The 22,448-nt window shown below is 44.2% G+C and overlaps 1 protein-coding gene across 1 annotated transcript in view; it reads right to left on the reverse strand.

Moving 5' to 3' along the window:
• ano3 (anoctamin 3) overlaps positions 1 to 22,448 on the reverse strand; it is a 586,826-nt gene that overhangs the window by 176,989 nt on the left and 387,389 nt on the right. The window contains exons 8-11 of the mRNA XM_072272723.1: positions 19,683 to 19,814; positions 18,486 to 18,611; positions 14,357 to 14,402; positions 505 to 626 (exon numbers count right to left, since the gene is read on the reverse strand). Coding sequence (XP_072128824.1) covers positions 505 to 626; positions 14,357 to 14,402; positions 18,486 to 18,611; positions 19,683 to 19,814 — 426 coding nt within the window. The remainder of the gene's footprint in view (positions 1 to 504; positions 627 to 14,356; positions 14,403 to 18,485; positions 18,612 to 19,682; positions 19,815 to 22,448) is intronic.

Below are 22,448 nucleotides of genomic sequence, written 5' to 3' on the forward strand. Positions count from 1 at the left end.
ACTACAACGTCTCTACTCCCTGCAGTTTTGCTTGCCAATACTGACGAAAGAACAAAGGCCAGAAAAGTTAACAGATGATTTCTAGATGCTCCCTGATCTGCCAATCATTTCCAGTACATTTCTTTTTTATTACAGTAACTTAGGTGTTGTTCACCTCCAATGAAGGATGTTTACTTCACAGCTCTATATTTTTTACCTGTCTTGCTCTAGAAACTACAATATTGTTTCCACTTAAAATCACAGTCTAGTGTTTGATTACAAAAATACTGCTACTCAGCAATACAGCAAAGCATTTCAAGCCTCAAGGTTTTGCCCTCTAACTTCCACATAATGTTTCATCAAATTAAATCTAACATGATACACTACACATAAAAACTGTGAAATCCAAGCTAGTATTTATGATTTATATTGTCACCAAGATAGCACTGACAAATTGATTGTAAATAGCTAAAATAAACAGGTTTCAGGTAGAGTTACTACTTACATGAAGATTATCTCTCTCACCTGATGAGGTCCAATGGTTGGTACTTGTACCACATGCCCCAACGAGCCCAGCGCTCATATAGTAAATGTCTGTGATTAAGTGCGCCATGTGTTATGATCGAATGCCTGCTCTTGTAGCTTCCCTGTACAAAACAAAAATGAGTGTGTGAAGATCTCCCATAAATACAGATCATATTATAACACGGTGCCTAATCTTAGAAACATTATAAATGGAGCTGTCATATGCCCTGCCTCACTTCTCGAACGCTATAACACAGGATGAGGAGATGTCCTTTGTGGTCCAATAATGTGCACTACAACATATGAAGGGAACAGAGCTGCAAAATAAAAGATGCCAAATGTGTAGAACTTAATTTTCAAAACTGTGATTTAAAGTGATAAACAATGGGATTGAGAAGTAGAAGGAAAAAGTCCAGCAGATTATAAATTTTGGCAGATGAGTGTTAGTACTCTGTGAAACTTTAAATCCTGTACAAGCACAGTGGACACACACCATTAAAACCAGGTACCATTCAAAAAGAACCCATTTTGCAGAGTATCTCAAAAAAGAACAATTGTGAAAAGCAGAATGTATTCATCAAGGTAGAGCAAATCATATTGTTTTGGCTTTAAACTTTAATTGCCACAGGCTAACTAAAATAATTCTGTTTTTCAGAGTTAAAAAAAAATTAAACTGTCTCACAGGAATGTTGGAGAGAGAAGAGTTTAGAATACCATAATAATTTATGCAGCAGTTTAAACATGGTAAAATTACTCAGGATGTTTAAAAAGGAGTGTATTTAAACAAAATTAGCAATGCACTGGCTAAGTAGATAATTGTACATATGACTAAAAGCTGGGTAGAAAAAACAGGTTTTAATACTTGGCTTAAAAGAGAAACAAGGTAGAACACTTGAGAGAATGCACTGAGGTAAAAGGGCCTCTTATTGCCATCAGTGATAAAGCAATTACATTTGGGGATGCTGCAGAGGTTAGGCTGGTGTAATATATCTGGAAGGAATTGTAGGCCTGGAGCAAGTCACAAAGATTGAGGGGATTAAAATGATGGAAGGGGTTGAAAACAGCGAGGGCAATATGCTTGCCATCTGGAGTTCAGCTGTGCGGGATTTAGTGAGGATGTGAACTGCATAATGGTGCACATGTAGCATCACAGCGGTGCAGCCAGTACACCTGTTACCCACAGGGTCATGATCAGCATTCAACAGTGAAACCAGACAACCACCCATGTCTGGATGTTGTCTCAGGGGTAAACCTCATTCAGGAACCCGAACAGCAGGCAACCAACGTCTCCAACAACAGAGAGGGTTTAACCACCAATTCTTGACTTTCAATTGTATTACCATCAGCATGCCTTCGACCCCCAAGTTACTACTAATCGGAATCGTTAAGTACTGGGCCTACAGGAGCAGGATAAAATCCGAATATCCTGAGGTGAGTGACTCAGCTTCTGATACTCCAAGATGTTTACGTCATCTGAAAGGCACGAGTTTGGGAGAGTGAAAGAATACTCTCTACTCCCTATCAGCCTGGCTCAAACAATAAAGCTGCTTGAGATCCTGAATCACACTAAACATACATTTTCTCCACACTGGTGTACCATGGGTACAATGTTTACCATGCACACAAAGTACTGCAGTTACTAAAGAAAAAGTTACTTCACATGGCCCTCTGCTGTCGCACTTCCCAAATGCACGGTGTCTCCAAACACCTACAGGTAACCCCCTCCCCGACATCAAATCATCCTGATTTCGGAATATAGGGCTGCTCCCCTGTCGTCAATGCTTGCTTGAACAGACTCTCCAATGGATTTGTGGGAATACCTTCACTAGAATAACTGCAGTGGTCCAAGATGCTGGCTCACCACCCACCATCTCAAGGGTAATTAGGGATGGGAAATAAATATCACCACTCTGAAAATTGAATTAAGAAAATGGAACGTTATCTTGGATGGTAGTATAATGTCTGGCACAACACATTAAAGTACAAACGACCCGGGTTCAATTCCTTCCGCTGCCTATAAGGAATTTGTTCTTCCCTTAATCACATGAGTTTCCTCTGGCCACTCCAGTTTCCTCCCACAGTTTAAAGACATACTGGTTGATAGGTTAATTGGACATTTAAATTGTCCCATGATTAGAGGGAGGAGAGTGTGAGGTGGAGGGGGAGAGGGGAGAGGGGGAAAGGGGAGAGAGGGAGGGGGAGGGGAGGGGAGGGGGGAGGGGGAGGGGAGGGGAGGGGAGGGGGGAGGGGGAGGGGAGGGGAGGGGGGAGGGGGAGGGGAGGGGGAGGGGAGGGGGGAGGGGGAGGGGGAGGGGAGGGGGGAGGGGGAGGGGGAGGGGAGGGGGGAGGGGGAGGGGGAGGGGAAGGGGAGGGGGGAGGGGGAGGGGGAGGGGAAGGGGAGGGGAAGGGGAGGGGAGGGGGGAGGGGAAGGGGAGGGGAGGGGGGAGGGGGAGGGGAGGGGGAGGGGAGAGGGAGGGAAGGGGGGAGGGGGAGGGGAGGGGGAGGGGAGGGGGGAGGGGGGAGGGGAGGGGGGAGGGGAGGGGGGAGGGGAGGGGGGAGGGGGGAGGGGGAGGGGGGAGGGGGAGGGGAGGGGAGAGGGGAGAGGGGAGAGGGGAGGGGGAGGGGGGAAAGGGGGGGAGGGGGGAAAGGGGGGAGGGGGGAGGGGAGGGGGGAGGGGAGGGGGAGGGGAGGGGGGAGGGGAGGGGAGGGGAGGGGGGAGGGGAGGGGAGGGGAGGGGGGGAGGGGGGAGGGGAGGGGGAGGGGGAGGGGGAGGGGGAGGGGGGGAGGGGGAGGGGGAGGGGGAGGGGGGGAGGGGGAGGGGGAGGGGGGAGGGGGAGGGGGAGGGGGAGGGGAGGGGGAAAGGGAGGGGGGAGGGGAGGGGAGAAAAGGAGGGGGAGGGAGGGGGAAAGGGAGGGAGAAAGGGAGGGAGAAAGGGAGGGGGAGGGGGAGGGGGAGGGGGAGGGGGAGGGGGAGGGGGAGGGGGAGGGGGAGGGGGAGGGGGAGGGGGAGGGGGGAGGGGAGAGGGGAGGGGGAGGGGGAGGGGGAGGGGGGAGGGGAGAGGGGAGGGGGAAGGGGAGGGGGAGGGGGAAGGGGAAGGGGAGGGGGGGGAGGGGAGGGGGGAGGGGAGGGGGGAGGGGAGGGGGGAGGGGAGGGGGAGGGGGGAGGGGAGGGGGAGGGGGAGGGGGAGGGGGAGGGGGGGAGGGGGAGGGGGAGGGGGGAGGGGGAGGGGGAGGGGGGAGGGGGAGGGGGAGGGGGAGGGGGAGGGGGGGAGGGGGAGGGGAGGGGAGGGGGAAAGGGAGGGGGGAGGGGAGGGGAGAAAAGGAGGGGGAGGGAGGGGGAAAGGGAGGGAGAAAGGGAGGGAGAAAGGGAGGGGGAGGGGGAGGGGGAGGGGGAGGGGGAGGGGGAGGGGGGAGGGGAGAGGGGAGGGGGAGGGGGAGGGGGAGGGGGAGGGGGGAGGGGAGAGGGGAGGGGGAAGGGGAGGGGGAGGGGGAAGGGGAAGGGGAGGGGGAGGGGGAAGGGGAGGGGGAGGGGGAGGGGGAAGGGGAGGGGGAGGGGGAAGGGGAGGGGGAAAGGGAGGGGGAGGGGGAGGGGGAGGGGGAGGGGGAGGGGGAAAGGGAGGGGGAAAGGGAGGGGGAGGGAGGGGAGAGGGGGGAGCGGGAGGGGGAAGGAGAGGGGGAGAGGGTGGATGGTGGAGTGTGGGGAGAGAGGGATGGTGATAAAGGGGGGAAGGAGGTAGATAGGTAGGTAGCCAGATAGATAGATAGATAGATAGATAGATAGATAGAAGGAAACATTTTATCCCATGCAGCAGGCACAGTGCTATTGCATTAATGGTAATCTAACATAAATTTTCAAAAGGGCTGACATACGAGTGGAAAATAATTGCTTTCATTGAATGATATGCACATGGAAAGTACTTAAAATAAAACAAATACTTTCAGCATCTATGGAAACTGAACCCAGCAGTGGATGAGTGACTGATTTCATGAGTTTCCAATGCGTTACAAATTAAACGGCAGTGTGACTAACATTGAATTTCATTGAGTAATACAACAATTGTGAGGAAACAGAGCTCAGTATATAAATAGCAACAGAGTAATGCCCCACCCCAAAAGAAACATTTATACATGATGAAATTATTTGTTACGACAAGTATTCTTTGGATGAGAACAGTAAAGGAATTGTGTAACAAAACTCCATCCTTATCACTGTTTTGGATGCTGAGAATGAGCAAAAAGAATTATGAACAGAAAAGTGCTGAATTAAAATAATAATGTAAACCTTGTCATCAATACATGTATAATAATGATTAAAATCAAGATACCAACTGAACCTTTCAAACAAATCATTACAAGGTTTTTGCACCCATTATTTTTTTTACTTAAAGATACAGTGCGGCACAGGCACTTCCGGTCCACAAGCTGCCCTGCCCGGCAACCCACCTAATTAACAGTAGCCTAATCACGGGACAATTTACAATGGCCATGTCGTCTACTGACTGGTACATTGTTGGAATGTGGGAGGAGACCTGGAGCTCCTGAAGAAAACTCACATGCTCACGGGAAGAACTGACAAACTTCCTTCAGACAGTATCAAAATTGAACTCTGGACATTGGTGCTGTGAGCTGTAATAGTGTCACGCTAACCACTACGTTATTGTAGTGCCGAAGTCTACAAGTCTACTATTAGGAACATATAGAACATAGAATAGTACAGCACAGTACAGGCCCTTCGGCCCACAATGTTGTGCTGACCCTTAAACTCCACCTCCCATATAACCACCCCACCACCCTAAATTCCTCCATATACCTGTCTAGTAGTCTCTTAAATTTCACTAGTGTACCTACCTCCACCACTGACTCAGGCAGTGCATTCCATGCACCAACCACTCTCTGAGTAAAAAACCTTCCTCTAATATCCCCCTTGAACTTCCCACTCCTTACCTTAAAGCCATGTCCTCTTGTATTGAGCAGCGGTGCCCTGGGGAAGAGGCGCTGGCTGTCCACTCTATCCATTCCTCTTAATATCTTGTATACCTCTATCATGTCTCCTCTCATCCTCCTTCTCTCCAAATAGTAAAGCCCTAGCTCCCTTAATCTCTGATCATAATGCATACTCTCTAAACCAGGCAGCATCCTGGTAAATCTCCTCTGTACCCTTTCCAATGCTTCCACATCCTTCCTATAGTGAGGCAACCAGAACTGGACACAGACTACTGGCAATCTGCTTAGACTGCAATTCTCTCTATCCTCTGATTTATTGTTTACTCCGTTTTATAGAATTTAAGCCTGCTCCAGAAACATACAGAAATGAACACTTTAATCCATGTTACTGAGAACTATTTGTAAGTTGCCTTACCAATAAATTTCCCAGAGGAACATTTAGCACACGCCTTGTCGTGCTTTCGCCAATCCCCTTTTCAAGCTCCACACTGCAGACATTTCCCAACAGAGTTTTCCCTCTACAAATGTCATTGCCCCAGCCTATCTTGAACAAGGGATGGCCTGAGAGCAATTGGATCAATAGGTCACAACATGCAATCTTCATCTTTAATTCTCACTCATATCTGTGAATGGGGTGAATCCCACATTATTTAAAATATTCCTGCTGGATATGTGACTGTCCATTTCCATTTAAAGATGCCGCATGACCTGCTGAGTTCCTCCAGCAGCTGCTCTAAGTGGGATACATTAGAGATTACTAAAGATACTCAGCAACAAGTTGCAAAAGCAAGGCCATAATTTTCCAAACATAGATTAGTTCAAGACTGATGCTTGAAGTTTGGAACAGTGTTGTCCAACAAGAGGCACGAGACTAAACTAGTACAACAGATCAGTCAGATTACACTCAGTGATAGAGGAAATTCTAGAAACCATAATCAGAAACAGAATGTGTAGTCACTTGGACAAATGTCACTGGTTAGGAAAAACCAACCTAGATTTGCTAAAGGCAAGTCATACCTCATTAACTTGATCAAAAAGTTCAAAGTAAAGTTTATTATCGAAGTATGTATAGGTCACCATATACAACCCTGAGACTCATTTTACTGTGGGCATACTGTGACAAGAATACACATAGATGTTAGCTGTCCTGTGTGATCAGCAGTTGGTCTGCCACCTGTCTTCGGGAGAGAGAGAGATAAGGAAGACAATGGAGCAGCTTTTGGAGATGTTTAATGAAGGGACGGAGAGAGAGCTGTCTAGAGCGGCTCCCCCTTTGAACCCTGAACTGTCTGAAGTGATGGACAGGCGATACCCCAGCAGGGGGATAAAAAGAGACAGGTTCGCTAAGGCAAGACACACGACACCACGAGATAACGAGACCCTGGAAGCGGTGCCCCCCACCCCCCCGCAACTGACGGGAGTCGTTTGGAAGGCTGGTTGCGGAACCAAGCCTTAGACGCACAGAGTGGAAAGGTACGATCAGCGGGAACCCTGTGTGTGTCCGCCCGTGCTTGGGTGCCAGGTTCACTGCAGAGGATCGACCGCATCTGGAGGAGGGGTCACAGTCGCTGACCTCAGGTGACATCACGAAGGACTCGCCCGAAAGCTGCTTGTGAGTAATATCGCAGGTCTGTGTGTGGAAGCCGTTTTGAATGATCATTTGTTCTTGTTCTCTCTCTCCTTCCCCACATTGTCCATCGCCATGGCAACGATTACTGCGAACTGAACTAAATTGAACTGGACTTTGTGTCATTTTGAAATTGGTCATTTACCCCTAGACAACGATAGAGCTTGATTGATGCTGTTATCTTAATTCTGTGTACATGTGTGTTTATCATTGCTGAACTGTTGCATTTATTATCCTTTTGATTACTGTGTTGCTTGTTTCTTTAATAAAACTTTCTTAGTTCTAGTAGTCCAGACTCCAACTGAGTGATCCATTTCTGCTGGTTTGGCAACCCAGTTACGGGGTACGTAACATAAGTGGGGTTCTCGTCCGCGATTTTGAACGCTAAATTTGGGACGGAGTAAATTGATTGGGTCAAAATTCCCGAAAGAAAGAGAAAAGACAAACAGCAGAAATGGAGGCTGAGGAATTTATAAAGGCGCTGACCTTGAGGCATTAGAGGATGCCAGGAAATCGGAATTGGTAGCTGTGGCCAAACGGTTGAATCTTGCTAAGGGGAAGTCGACAATGAGGAGAGAGAAGATACACAGAGCTATCGTAGAGCACTATGTATCAAAAGGTGTGTTCCCCAAGGCGACCTGGAGGTGGTGTCTATTGAAAAACCTGCAAGAGACGCGGTACAGGTGCAGCTTGAAAAACTGAGACTCGAACACGAGTTCCGGGTACGGCAGTTGGAGCGAGAAGAGAAAGAGACGGACAGACAGTTACAAGTGAGAAGAGCAGGAGAGAGAGTTAGAAAGGCAAGAGACGAGGCAGTTGGAGCGGAGAAGAGAGGCAGTTGGAGAGAACAGTGGGAAAGGAATTCGAGCTGGAGAAGTTAAGGTTAAGGGCAGAGCAGGGGCTCGTGCCGAACCAAGGTGGAGGGTTCCGGGTGACCCAGGAGGTTAGGCTGGTTCCCCATTTGACGATACCGACGGGGATCGGTACTTTCTCCATTTCGAAAAAGTGGCTATAAGTCAGGACTGGCCCGAGGGATAAGTGGGCTGTTTTACTTCAGAGTGTACTGAAAGGGAAAGCCCAACAAGCTTACTCCGCTTTGTCCGCGGAAGATGCCCAGAGGTATGAGGGTGGTAAAAGAGGCCATCCTCAGGATTATGAGTTGGTCCCGGAGGCATACCGGCAGAGGTTCCGGAATGCGAGGAAGCAGTGGGACCGCACGTATTTGGAGTTTGCCCGTGAGATGCAGACATATTGTGAGCGTTTGGTGCGCCTCGAAGGGGGTAGAGGGGGATTATGACAGACTGCTGCAGCTGATCCTGATTGAGCAGTTTTAAAGGTTGTGTCCCTGAGGGTATGAGACCCTACCTAGATGAGAAAGAGGCAGCCACGTTAGCCGCAACTGCTAAGTTGGCGGATCAGTATGCATTGACGCATAAAATGAAGTTTGCCCCGAGTAAAGGCTACCAGAAGGGTAGTCAGACGGCGGGCAGAGTCCGCCGGAAAAGTCAGAAAGTAAGCCGGGGACTAGTGAGAAGGATAAGGTAGACCGGGAGCAGTCTGGTAGGAAGTCTCCCTGGGGTGGTCTGTTATAATTGCGGGAAAGTCGGACACTTTGCGTCCAGGTGCTTGCCCCAAAGAAGGAGACGGGAAAAGGGAAGACAGCGATTTTGACTGGCTGTATCGAGCTGTTAAGCAAACCGCTAGGGAAGGGACAGGTCTGCCAAAGTTCAGGAAGGGCGCGAGAGGTTTTATCTCGGCCGGATTGGTGTCAGTGAAGAGGGGTTTAAAACCAGTTCCAGTGCGGATCTGGAGAGACACGGGAGCGTGTCAGTCACTAATACTGAAGAGTGTATTAGAGTTTAGCTCAGAGACCCAGACTGGGGAGGTAAAGGTCAAAGGTGTTGGGGAAGGGACAGAGTCAGTCCCTTTTGCACCAGATACACTTACAAAGCAACCTGGTCCTCTGGACTAGTCACGATCGGGGTGAGGTCTGAATTACCGATGAAAGGCGTGGAAGTCTTGCTCGGTAATGACGTCGCCGGGGGGAATCGTGTTCCCAGTCGTGAGATTGACAGGTCAGCCTGCCAGCAGTGAGGCCCCGCCCATGGACTCACAGGTTCATCATGGGGCTGCGGTAGTGAATTTAGCTGAAACGTTTCTGCCAACCTTGTACGAGAAGAGGGTAGAAAATGAAAAGAAGGAGTGTAGTGAGACAAGAGGTAGTGAGGGAGCTGGGACAGACATAGCAGTAGCCAGGAAAGAATTTGTGCAGACGCAGGAGCGAGACGAGGGGCTGGTGGTTTTGGCAGAGACAGCTCTCTCTGACACAGACTTGACAAGGGAACTAGTAGGCTATTGTGCGGAGGAGGAAGTGCTAAGGAAGAAAGGGAGACCAAGTACCATGCCCGCAGATGAGGAACGGGGGGGTGGTGCAAAAGAGTTATGGGGATGAGGTTTTTAACATGGCCCACGAGGGTACCCCCCGGTGGACATTTTGCGGTGCTGGAGGAAACAGTTGGTGGAATCATGAAAGAGGTTTACCGGCTGCCCAGGGGGAAGGATGTTATTGATCATGACCGACGCGAACTGAGACGGTCCACCGGCTTTTGATATGCTAACCAACCTAGTCGTTGTCAGCGTGGAAATCAGTGAAGCTAGGGGCCCCCTGATAAGAGAAAGAAACCATTTTGAAAAAGATTAGTATGGGATCGATCAGATGGGAGAAGGCTATTGTTTTGGCCAGGTCTACTGATAAGGTCTCTCCCTTAATCCCCGAACAGAGCGACTCTTTAGGAGAAGTAATTAAACGACTCGCACCCATGTGTTTTGATTGTCCCGAGGTGGATGCAAAGAACTGGGACGTTGGGTGGTGTATGTTACAATAAGAGCCAGCCTAGTAAACAACATCCATATAGAATGAGTAATTCAGTGACTAAAGGGCTGACAAACACAGAGGTGTGTATTGGCAATTTAATACGGCTGTCTGAAGCCAGCTTGATAGTGAACCTTGAAGAAAGTGAGTTCGGCCACGCGAAGGTCACTTATCTGGGAATTGTGGTGACACAGGGCAGCTGCAGCGATGCAAGCTACAGTGCAGGCTATCGCTGACCTCCCAACACCCCACAGACAAGAGGGCCCTCAGAAGGCTCTTGGAGATGGTGGGGTACTGTAGGAAGTTTTGCAATAACTCTGCGGTCACTACCCTCCCCCTCCTACTAAGCCTTGCAAGAGAAAACTACGTCGGAATGGGATGACCCTTGTTATTGTGGTCTGGACAAAACCAAATGAGAGGTTACATTGATCGCAATTCATCAGTGTTTTTGGCCACTATGAAGTTTGCTAAGTTGGAGCCTGGTCTAAGGGATTATTAATAACACATATAAAAGGGACGGAAAATGTGATTGCTGACTGTCTGTCAAGGTGTTGACAACTTCAAACTCGTTGTGTTAGCCAAATAGCTGATAAAGATCTTATATTTGTGTGTGTATCAAATAATGTTTTCATGTTTGTAATTTTTACCCCCCGGTAAAAATCCTTAAAGGGGGGAAGTGTGACAAGAATACACATAGATGTTAGCTGTCCTGTGTGATCAGCAGTTGGTCTGCCACCTGTCTTCGGGAGAGAGAGAGATAAGGAAGACATTGGAGCAGCATTTGGAGATGAGTAATGAAGGGACGGGAGACAGAGCTGTCTAGAGCGGCTCCCCTTTGAACCCTGAACTGTTTGAAGTGATGGGACAGGCGATTTGGAGATGTGTAAAGAAGGAACGGGAGAGAGAGCTGTCTAGAGCGGCTCCCCCTTTGAACCCTGAACTGTTTGAAGTAATGGACAGGCGATCTGGAGATGTGTAATGAAGGGACGGTGTGAGAGAGCTGTCTAGAGCGGCTCCCCCCTTTGAACCCTGAACTGTCTAAAGTGATGGACAGGCGATACCCCAGCAGGGGGATAAAAGGGACAGGTTCGCTAAGGCAAGACACACGACACCACAAGGTAATGAGACCCTGGAAAGCGGTGCCCCCCCCCCCGCAACTGGCGGGAGTCGTTTGGAAGGCTGGTTGCGGAACCAAGCCTTTAGACGCACAGGGTGGAAAGGTACGATCAGCGGGAACCCGGTGTGTGTCCCCTTGCCTCAGAGGAAAAAGCCTGCTTGCATTCACTCTATCTATACACATCATAATTTTATATACCTCTATCAAATCTCCCCTCATTCTTCTATGCTCCAGGGAATAAGTCTAACCTATTCAACCTTTCTCTGTAACTGAGTTTCCTCAAGTCCTGGCAACATCCTTGTAAACCTTCTTCTGCACTCTTTCAACCTTAATTATATCTTCCTGTAATTTGGTGACCAAAACTGAGACACAATACTCCAGATTCGGCCTCACCAATGCCTTATACAACATCAATCATAACATTCCAGCTCTTATACTCAATACTTTGATTAATAAAGGCCAATGTACCAAAAGCTCTCTTTACGACCCTATCTATCTGTGACGCCACTTTTAGGGAATTTTGTATCTGTATCCCAGATCCCTCTGTTCTACTGCACTCCTCAGTGCCTTACCATTAATCCTGTATGTCCTACCTTGGTTTGTCCTTCCAATGTGCAATACCTCACACTTGTCTGTATTAAACTCCATCTGCCATTTTTCAGCCCATTTTTTCTAGCTGGTCCAAGTCCCTCTGCAGGCTTGAAAACCTTCCTCACTGTCTTACTACACCTCCAATCTTTGTATCATCAGCAAATTTGCTGATCCAATTTACCACATTATCATCCAGATCATTGATATAGATGACAAATAACAATGGACCCCAGCACTGATCGCCTGTGGCACACCACTAGTCACAGGCCTCCACTCGGAGAAGCAATTCTCTACTACCACTCTTTGGCTTCTTCCATTGAGCCAATGTCTAATCCAATTTACCACCTCTCCATGTATACCTAGCGCCTTCCTCGCAATACTCTAGCATTGAAATATATACACCTCAGAAGATTTTTACCTACCACTCACAACCTTTCTATTAGCAGATTTGTTTGAACTTTTAACTTCATTTATTTTCACCCCAGCCACACTGTCAGCTCTGGCACTCTGGTTCCCATCCCCCTGCAAATCTAGTTTAAAGCCTCCCCCAATAGCACTAACAAACCTCCTTGAAAGGATATTGGTCCCCCTGTAGTTCAAGTGTAACCCGTCTCTTTTGTACAGGTCCCCCTGCCCCAGAAGAGGTTCAATGATCCTGAAATCTAAAACCCTGCCCCCTACACCAGTTCCTCAGCCACTTGTTCATCCTCCAGAGCATCCTATTCTTACCCTCACTGGCACGTAGCACAGGTAGCAATCTGAGATTACCACCCTTGAGGTCCTGCTTTTCAACTTCCTACCAGCTCTCTATACTCACTCTCCAGGACCTCCTCACTCTTCCTTGCTATGTCATTGGTACCGATGTGCACCACAACATCTGGCTGATCACCCTCCCACTTCAGAATGTCATGCAAGCGATCAGAGACATCCTTGACCCTGGCACCCGGGAGGCAACAAACCATCTGGATTCTCTAATCACGACCACAGAATCTCCTATCTGCACCTCTAACTATCGAGTCCCCTATCACTACCGCTCTCCTCTTTTTCCACCCTCCCTTCTGCACTGCAGAGCCAGACTCAGTGCCAGAGATCCGGCTACTGCTGCTTGTCCCAGGTAAGACAGCCCCCGCAACGGTATCCAATGCAGTATACTTATTGTTGAGGGAATGGCCACAGGGGAACCCTGCTCTGCCTGCCCTTTCCTCTTCCCTCGCTGACAGTGAATCCACTACCTTTTGAAGGATTTCTGAAGAAGGAACAGAGCAGAAAAATGAGGGAAATATTGTGGTGGTAATATGGACTTCCATTTTGTTAAAGAGCCACATGTTAGACTTGTAAGAAGATTAAAGGCTATGGGATATAAGGGTCCTATAGCATATAAATACAAAATTGAAAGAAAAAAGAGTGTAAGTGGAAGGTTGATTTGGGATGAAGATTTGTTCAAGGACTACAGCTATACTTGAACTACAAGGTGCAATTTGCATATTTGCTGATTAAAAAACCTGCCACATGGTGAATTATGGAGAAGGACAGCAAAAAGCTTCAAGTGAGACAAACAGGTTGATAGCATGGAAGTTTGGAAAGCAGATGAAACATAATGCTGGATAATTCGAAAAGAAGCTAAACAGAGCAAAATAAAGTCAAGAGCACATTCTAGTTCCTGCAAAGTGCAGGATAGATTGAGATGAGGTTAAAATAGTGCATGGGATGCTTCTCACTTTATAAACAGGGGCTAACAATACAAGTCATAGCGAATCTGAAAAAACACCAGTTCAATCACAAAATGGATTGTGCGCAGTTTGAATGACACCTTTGAAAGGATATTATTTATTTATTTTTGTATTTTGCACAGTTTGTCTTCTTTTGCACATTGTTTTTTTTTTGTCCGTCTTTGTGTGTAGTTTTTCAATGATTCTATTGTATTACTTTGTTCTCCTGTGAATGCCAGCAAGCAAATCAGCTCAAGGTAGTAATATGATCATAAATATATATATATATATATATATATATATACACACACACACATACATGTACTTTAGCAATAAATTTATTTTGAACTTTTAAGGATGTAAAATCTTTCTAAAGCACACCGAAGACATTCACAAAAATGATTCCAATGATGAGCTCCGTGAACAGACTGGAGAAGCAGGGGTTGTTTTCCTTGGACATTGGAGGTAATTTAATGAGGATGAACAGTAAAGATGAAGAGAAATTGTTCCTATTGGTAGAGTGGTCACAGACAAAAGGGCATAAAACTAAGTTAAAGGAACATGACATGAGGGGCAAATAGGAATGGTTAGGGGCTGGAATACACTTGGAAAGTGGAAGTGGAGGCCAATTTAATTGCAGTGATGTGAAAAGAGCTAATTACAGATCAAAGGAAAGACTTGGCAGGGCTGAGAAGACAGAGGAGTGAGAATAACGTATTATGGAGCCAACTATGATATCTCAAGAAACATGGCCATAGTTACTAAATCTTCAGCAAGATAATAATGTTGATGTAGAACTAAAGGTAAATGTGTGAAATTTAAGCTACTACAGTCACGTTCTATCTTTACCGAGTGTTCACTTTTTTGATGGAGTGACTCAAAAGTCCCAGCCTGGAATAAAAGATCAGGCAGGTTAGCCAGGCATCAATGATCTTACGTTGAACTGTGGTGGGTTCCTCACTCTATCAACAGTAAAAGGTTAACACACTCTCACCTCATGTGGAGGGAAGGCAGCATCATATGTTCCATTGTTGAGTAACCTAATTTAAACCTGAGGAAAAGGGAAAGAAGAAGAAGAACCAGTGAAATAAATGTTAGCCGGTACAGGTTTTTGTACTCAGCCAGCTAGAAATGCCTTTATTGATGTTAGTGGTATTTTATACAAATTTTATTTGGAGATGCAGCATGGTAATTGGCCCTCCTGGCCCATGCTACCCAATAACACCTATTTGACCAATTAACGCACTACCGTGCACAACCGGAGGAAGCCCACACAGTTACGGGGAGAACATACAAACTCCTTACTGACAGCAGCAGGAACTGAACCTGGTGCTGTAATAGTGCTACGCTAACTGCTACATAGCTCCTCCAGCACAATGTGCGTATTGTTCTAGATTTCCAGCATCTGCAGTACCTCTTGTGCCTACATTAAATCCATATTCCCTTGCTATTGATGTCTCTGACAAAGGAAATAAATTATTTCTGTTCAACCTGTCTGGACCTCTTACAATTTCCCTAAATCTCCTTCAGAATTAAATCTCGAATTCAATGGCCACTTTATTAGATCCACTTGCTGCTTAATGCAAATATCTAATCATCCAATCATGTGGCAGCAACTCAATGCATAAAAGCATGCAGATATGGTCAAGATGTTCAGTTGTTGTTGTTCAAACCAAATTTCACAATGTGGAAGAAATGTGATCCAAGTGACTTTGACCATGAAGTGATTGTAGGTGCCAAACAGAGTGGTCTAATTATCTCAGAAGCAGCTGATCTCCTGCGATTTTCACACACAGTAGTCTCTAGAGTGTATAATATCAAAAACTTATGTATGATCTCAGCCTGGACAGTCTTGTCAACATTCATAACATTCTAGTAGTATGTGATCCAAACTTTAGCTGTGGATCAGCTAGTGTGTTTACATTGTTCTGATATAATGACCCTGCCTTTGCATTCAACATGTTGGCTGTTAAAGTACAAAAAACTGCATGAATTTTAACAATTTCTTCCATTTGCATAAATAAATTGGAGATTGCATCGAGTGAAGCAGCAGAAAATAATTTCCTTCTGCTATGTCCATGCCAATCAACAGGTTTCCCACATATCAATGCTTGATCCACTGTCTATTGTGTCTCGGAGGTTCTAAGACTCTTGAACTAGAGAGGGTAACTGCGATCACCCCAAATCTAAACTGATCCCGTAATCTACAGACTCACTCTTAAGTGCTCTATAACTCATGTTCTCGATATTCATTGCTTATTTATTTACAATTATTTTTTCTTTTAAGTTCCTTTTGTCCTTTACATATCTTGTAATCTATTATTATGCATTTACCTCCTTCACATTCTTTCACCCGAATATCAATGCCTATATTATCCCTTTCTATGAAGTCAAGTTGCATCCATATGAATCTTCAAAGTTCAAAATAAATTTATTATCAAAGTACATATATATACTACTATAGTCACAATATACTACACTGAGATTCATTTTCTTGAAGGCATTCACAGTAGCTACAAAGTAACACAATAGAATCAAAAACAACAGGAATTCTGCAGATGCTGGAAATTCAAGCAACACACATCAAAGTTGCTGGTGAACACAGCAGGCCAGGCAGCATCTGTAGGAAGAGGTGCAGTCGACGTTTCAGGCCGAGACCCTTCGTCAGGATCTCGGCCTGAAACGTTGACTGCACCTCTTCCTACAGATGCTGCCTGGCCTGCTGCGTTCACCAGCAACCTTGACAATAGAATCAATGTCAAAGACAAGCAACCAACGTGTAAAAGACAACAAATTGTTCAAATACAAACAAAAAGAAAAATAATTGTAAACAAACAAGCAATGAATATCGAGGACACAAGTTGTAGAGCTCTTAAGAGCGAGTCCATAGACTGTGGAATCTATTATCCCTCTGGTTCAACAGCCTTATGGTTGAGAGGTAATAACTGTTCTTGAACCTGCTGGTATGATGGAAAGGGCTTTATCCACTATTTTTTTTAAGTTATTCCTTTCAAAGGCATTAGCGCTCCCATTTCAAGCCATGATGCAACCAGTCAGTGTACTTTCCACTGCGCATTTATAGAAGTTTATCAAAGTTTTAGATGACATGCCAAATTCATGCAAACTTCCAAGAAAGTAGTTACGCGCAGGACCCAGGACTGACCCTGAGAAATGATAATGCTGAGAAATTTAAGGCTGATGACACTCTCCACCTCTGATTCCCTGATGAGGACTGGTTCATGGACCTTTGGTTCCCTACTCCTTTAGTCAATAATTAGCTCTTTGGTTTTGCTGACATTGAGTGAGAGGTTATTGTTCTACCATTCATCCAGATCTTCAGTCTCCTTCTGATATGCACCTTTGATTCAGCCCACAGCAATGGTGTCATCAGCAAGCTTATATATGATATTGGAGCTATACAGTCATAAGTATAAAGCAAGTAGAGCAGGGGCTAAGCACACAGCCCTGTGGTGCACCTGAACTAATAGTGATTACGGAAGAGATGTTGTTGCCAGTCTGAACTGTGAAGAAATCAAGGTTGCAATTCCACAAGCAGGTATTGAGGCCCAGGACTTGGAGGTTATTGAATAGTCTTGAGGAGCTGATAGTATTGAATGCAGAGCTGTAGTTGATGAGAGCATCCTGATCTATGCACTTCCATTGTCCAGATATTCCAGGGTTGAGTGAAGAGCCAATGAAATGGCATCTGCTATGGACTTGTTGCTACAGTAGGCAAATTGAAGCCATCCAGGTTGCTCCTGAGGCCAGAGTTGACATGCATCAACACTAATCTCTGAAAGCACTTCATCACAGTGGATGTAAGTACTTCTAGGTGATAGTCACTGAGGCAGGTTATCATATTCTTCTTGGGCATCTGTATAATTGAAGTAGGTGGGTACACCAGACTGCCGAAGCAAGAGGTTAAAGATATCAGTGAATACTCCAGCCAGTTGAATAGTACAGGCCACCTGTACTTGGCCAGGTACCCCAGCTGGGCCTGATGCATTCTGTAGATTCATCCTCCTGAAGGATGTCAGCTCCAGAGGCTGAAATCACAGCATCATCAGGGGCTGTAGGAGCTTGTGAAGTTCATGTTTTGTCAGTGAAAGTAAGCAGAAAAGGCATTGAGCTCACCTGGGAGCGAAATCATGTTGCATGTGTTGCTTGGTTTCACTTAGTAGGTGCCGATAGTATTCAAGTTCTGCCACAGCAGTCCAGCATCTTCCTGTGATTCAGGTTTGGACTGGAATTGACGCGTATCAGATGGCTTTCTGGAGGTCATACCTGGAACTCTTGTATTTTACTTGGTTGCCAGATTGTAGTATAACAGCAGTCAAGTGTGATATGTTGATGATAATTGGGCAGAGATTCTCCACATCCTGCATGTCATGTATCCACCATATTAAGGTTACTGTTTTAGTTTTTCCAATAACCACTGCTCTTTTCTTTGTTCTCCTGTTTCTAATCATATTTTTATTTACCTTATTTTTTTATTGATTTTGCTTGCAATTAGTTTGTACCCTCTTTGACCAAGAAATTCTCTTTTTTCATTTCACCCTTTCTGTCCTATATTCTTCTGAGATATCAGTGATGCTGAACTCTTGGTAGCTTCAGAAGTTTCCTATTTTTTTGATCCTATCTTAAATGTTTCCCAACATCCAAGAAGTCTATTTTTGGGAATGAACTTTTCACTTTTAATAGGAACAAATTTGGCCTGAATAACCCCTTCTGCTTGAATACCTCCCAGTGACAGCTGACACTGATGAACCTGCAAGTAGCTGATTTCTGCTGACTTTTGTTAAACCAAATTAAACTGTAACCGTCAAACAAAAATGCTCTCCAACTGCCAGCTTTTTACATCGCTGGATTCATTCTGTAAAACTAAATCCAGTATAAGCTCTGAACAATCAAAGAATAATGCTATGGCATTAACTTAAAATACAAGTTCAAAGCCAATTACATTAAAAATGGCACTACAATTAAAATATATTATATTTTTATTTTAATTTGAAATATCAGTCTGTAATATCAATGCATACAATATGTACAATATCACATTGAAATTACCAAAATTGTTTTTTTTTGAACTAGTGGTTTAAAGAAAATAAATTTAACAACTAAACTTAATAATTAAAACATTACCCATTTTAGATTTTCCATCTTCATATTTTGTCCTCTGTAGTACATGATGCACTATTCTACTTCTTGTAGCATTACTAAAGAATGTATCTTTGTTGGTTATGGTGAAGCTGAAAATGTTCCAAAAAGAAAGAAGTACGATTTGTGATATCTTACATTTAAGTTTTGCGTGCCATTGAAACTTAAACACAGTTGCTAGAAATTGTCCGGAGATGTTTTCATGGTCAGTACCACTAAATATCTTACAGTTTGCTTGTTCTTCTGGGCAGAGTCTTTACAAGACTGGGGACCCCAGGTATTATCCGTACTCTTCAGAGACCGCCTGCCTGCTGTCAGTGGTCACAGAACTAGGACTTGTGATATGCTCAGCTGCTCATACAACCAACCATCACCAACGCACTTGGCTTCAAGTGACCCTGGCAGTGGTGGGTTAAGCAGGTGCTACACCTTGCCCAAGAGTGACCTGCAGGCTAGCGGAGGGAAGGAATGCCCTACACCTCCTTTGGTATATTTCCACCCCACCACCTAATCCTATAGGTACATTGGTAAAACACTTTATTATTGTCACAATGAAAGCATTGCCCTGCATACTGTTCAATACAGTTTAATTCATTCCAAGTGTGTACTGAGGTAATAACTGAGTGCAGAATTTAGTGTTTACAGTGCAAAGAAACTGCAGTTAGGCAGTAAGGTGCAAGGGCCCAGTGAGGTAGATTGTGAAGTCAAGAGTCCATTTTATCATACTTGGGAATCATTCAATCATCTTATAGCACTGGGATAGAAGCTGTCCTTGTGCCAGGCAGGATATACCATCAGGCTTTTGTATCTGCTGCCCACTGGGAGGGGGAGAAGAGAAAATGTCCAGGGTGTGTGGGATTGTTGATTATGATGGCTGCTTTACCAAGCAACGAGAAATGTAGACACATTCCATCAGTAGTACTTGGCAATTAATTTTTGAGATTGATTACAAAGTTTATTAATGATAGCACATAACAAGATTATTACATCCAAATGGTGTTGAACTTTCAGGAAGTTAAGTGAATTTTGAAACTTTACATTGTCGTATCTTCTCACGTCCAGAATAGTTTTGTTCATATTCTTTCTGTAATATTAATATAATTTAATATTACTAATGGACTACATGCATACAATTTTGAATTCCATGCACTTTTTATACTTACTGGTGCATCCTCGCTCTACTGAATGGTGCTGTGTAGCTCTCAGTCTCTTCAAGATCTGGTAGAGCTTCTTTATCAAGCTGCATTGGGTTTCTTGGCAACCAGCTTTTTATATGTCGCAAGTTCTTCTGAACACTAATACAAAAAAGTTACACTACTAACACTTAAGTTGAAGTGCACATAAATAATCTTAGAACATTAATTTAAGTACTTTAAACTCATGGATTTTAAAAACATTTGCCCAAAACATGTACAATAATCTATTTACAATATTTCTTTTATAAAAATATTAAATATTGTAGGCCAAATTTGATTGAAGTACTATTCAACAGAACTAATGTTAACTATTCAAATCTATCAGAATATTTACTATGGGGGTCATTTATTAATATTTATTTTGAAATCTTTCTAATTTATCAAGATATTAGATACTCACTCCTACGATTCATTCAATTAAATTTATTGTTTTCCTTATTATCTTTCATGCCTACATGAAATAATTATTGCTTGAAATGTCTGGAATATTTGACCAGAAAAAACTTTAGGAATTATATAAGGATACAATTTAGTTATCATGGGACTATTCTGGAAGTTAAGCCAAAGTATTCTCCATTTTAAACATTTATTTCAAAATGACATATGAAATCAAAGTAAAGTGTATTTAAGTTTTCCTTGATATTGTTGCAAAACCAATGTAACTAAAAGGGGAGTGAATTCACTGGGAGACACATAAAATATATTGGGGTTACTCACTTATCTGTTTGGATGAAAACATCTGGTCCATTTGGCAAATTCAAAGTGATAAACTCAGGGATGATGTTTAAAATGATTGTTATTTATCTTAGATGGTGCATTGTGAATGATAGTCATCACTAATCATTCCAGACTGGCCATTTATATTACTATTTACAATCCATGGTGACCATTAACCAATCACATGGCTTGATATTTTATTGTTAGTGGCAGATAATCACATCTCCCATACTAAATTCCAACTTTAATTACTCTTTTCAGTACTGCAGCAATTGTTTTAATAAATTGTACCAAAATTGTTTGAGTCATGTTTAATGTCCATGGGTTCCCAGCTGTGTATTCTGGGACATCTGTTTCCACCCCTATGGAAATTAATATTATAAAGACATGCTAACCAAGTAACTCATGCAGTGCATGCATGCAAGTAGAGCAGTGTTTCCCAAACTCAGGCGGCCCTCCAAAGTTGGAACAAGGCAAGCTGGTTGAATGGCATTTCTTCAAGAATGATTTACAGGGCAGGAGGTAAAATATTTTTCATATTCTTCCTAAGATGCAAAATTGTTAACCCTAAGCCCACAAGCATGGGCCATTTAGAAGCTTTCCTGGATTATATGACCAAGATAATACTAAAATCTTCGTAACCCTGTTCGCTCAGAGGGCACCACAGTGGATCCATTATTTCACAGAGAATGTGTCTAGCAATTTATTAAAATGTAAATCAATGGATTAGGTTCATTTTAGAAGGATTTTACTTATTCTTTCCCAACAGATTTGAAAACATGAAGCTAGGACTTTAAACCTGTGGGCCAAGATCTTCTGAAAATGTGTTGGCCTTATTGGATGTGCTGGTATTTCTCAGTGTGATCTCCAGCAGCTTCAGTGTTGCTTTGAAAACCTGCAAATTGTAAACTTGCTGGCCAAGCCCTGGTACTACCCTGTATTCCAGGACTCCATGGGTAAACCTGCCTACAGCTGCGGCAGTATCCATGAGACCTTCCACTTAAAGATTTAAAAGCTGGGATCAGAATGGTAACAATAGGATCAATTGCATTCTTATCTGGGTTTCCTGGAGTGTGTTTATTCATTCAAGACGAACAAATTTTAAGAGTATTTTAATAGTTACTTTTTGTTTAAATCTGAATGTTTTAATGGTTCTGAATGCACTGGAAAAATGGTGGATTTGATCAATGAAAAATTTCGGTGCAGTCTGTGACTTAGTTGTCTGTTAGCAGAATCAGATTTAATATCACTGGCATATGTCATGCAATTTGTTGTTTGGTGACAGCAGCACAGTGCAATTCATAATTATAAAAATATATTTAAAACTGTAAGTTACAATAAGAAATTTTTACAAAATTTAAAATAAGTATGCAAAAAGAGAGAGGGAAAGAAGAGAGAAAAGACAGTGAGGTAGTGTGCAAGGGTTCACTGTCCATTCAGAAATCCGATAGCAGAGGGGAAAAAGCTTTTTCTGACACATTAAATGAAGGCTTTCTGGCTCTGTACCTCCTCCCTGATGGTAGAAGTAAGATCAAAATAAGCTGCATAAATTTGTAAACTCTGTCAGTTCTATTATGGGCACTAGCTTCCCCAGGATCCAGGACACCTTCAAAAGATGATGCTTCAAAAAGGTGGCATTCATCTTTAAGGACCCCCGTCATCCAGGACAAACCTTCTTCTCATTGCTGCCATCAAGGAAGAGGTACAGGAGCATGAAGACACACACTCACAATTTCAGAACAGCTTTGTCCCCTCTGCCATCAGATTTCTGAATAGACAATGAACCCATGGACATTAGCTCAGCTTTTCTCTCCCTCCTTCTGCACTACTTACTTAATTTAAATTTCTTTTTTAGATATACTTCCTATTGTAATTTATTATGTATTATAATGTACTACCACCACAAAAGAACAAATTTCACAACATATGCCAGTGATGTTAAAGCTGATTCCGATTCTGAGAAGAGGGCATGTCCTGAGTGATGGGACTCCTTAATGATAGATGATGGCATCACCA

This window comes from Mobula birostris, chromosome 11 (genome assembly GCF_030028105.1).
Source record: "Mobula birostris isolate sMobBir1 chromosome 11, sMobBir1.hap1, whole genome shotgun sequence".
In the NCBI taxonomy this organism is placed as follows: Eukaryota; Metazoa; Chordata; class Chondrichthyes; order Myliobatiformes; family Myliobatidae; genus Mobula; species Mobula birostris.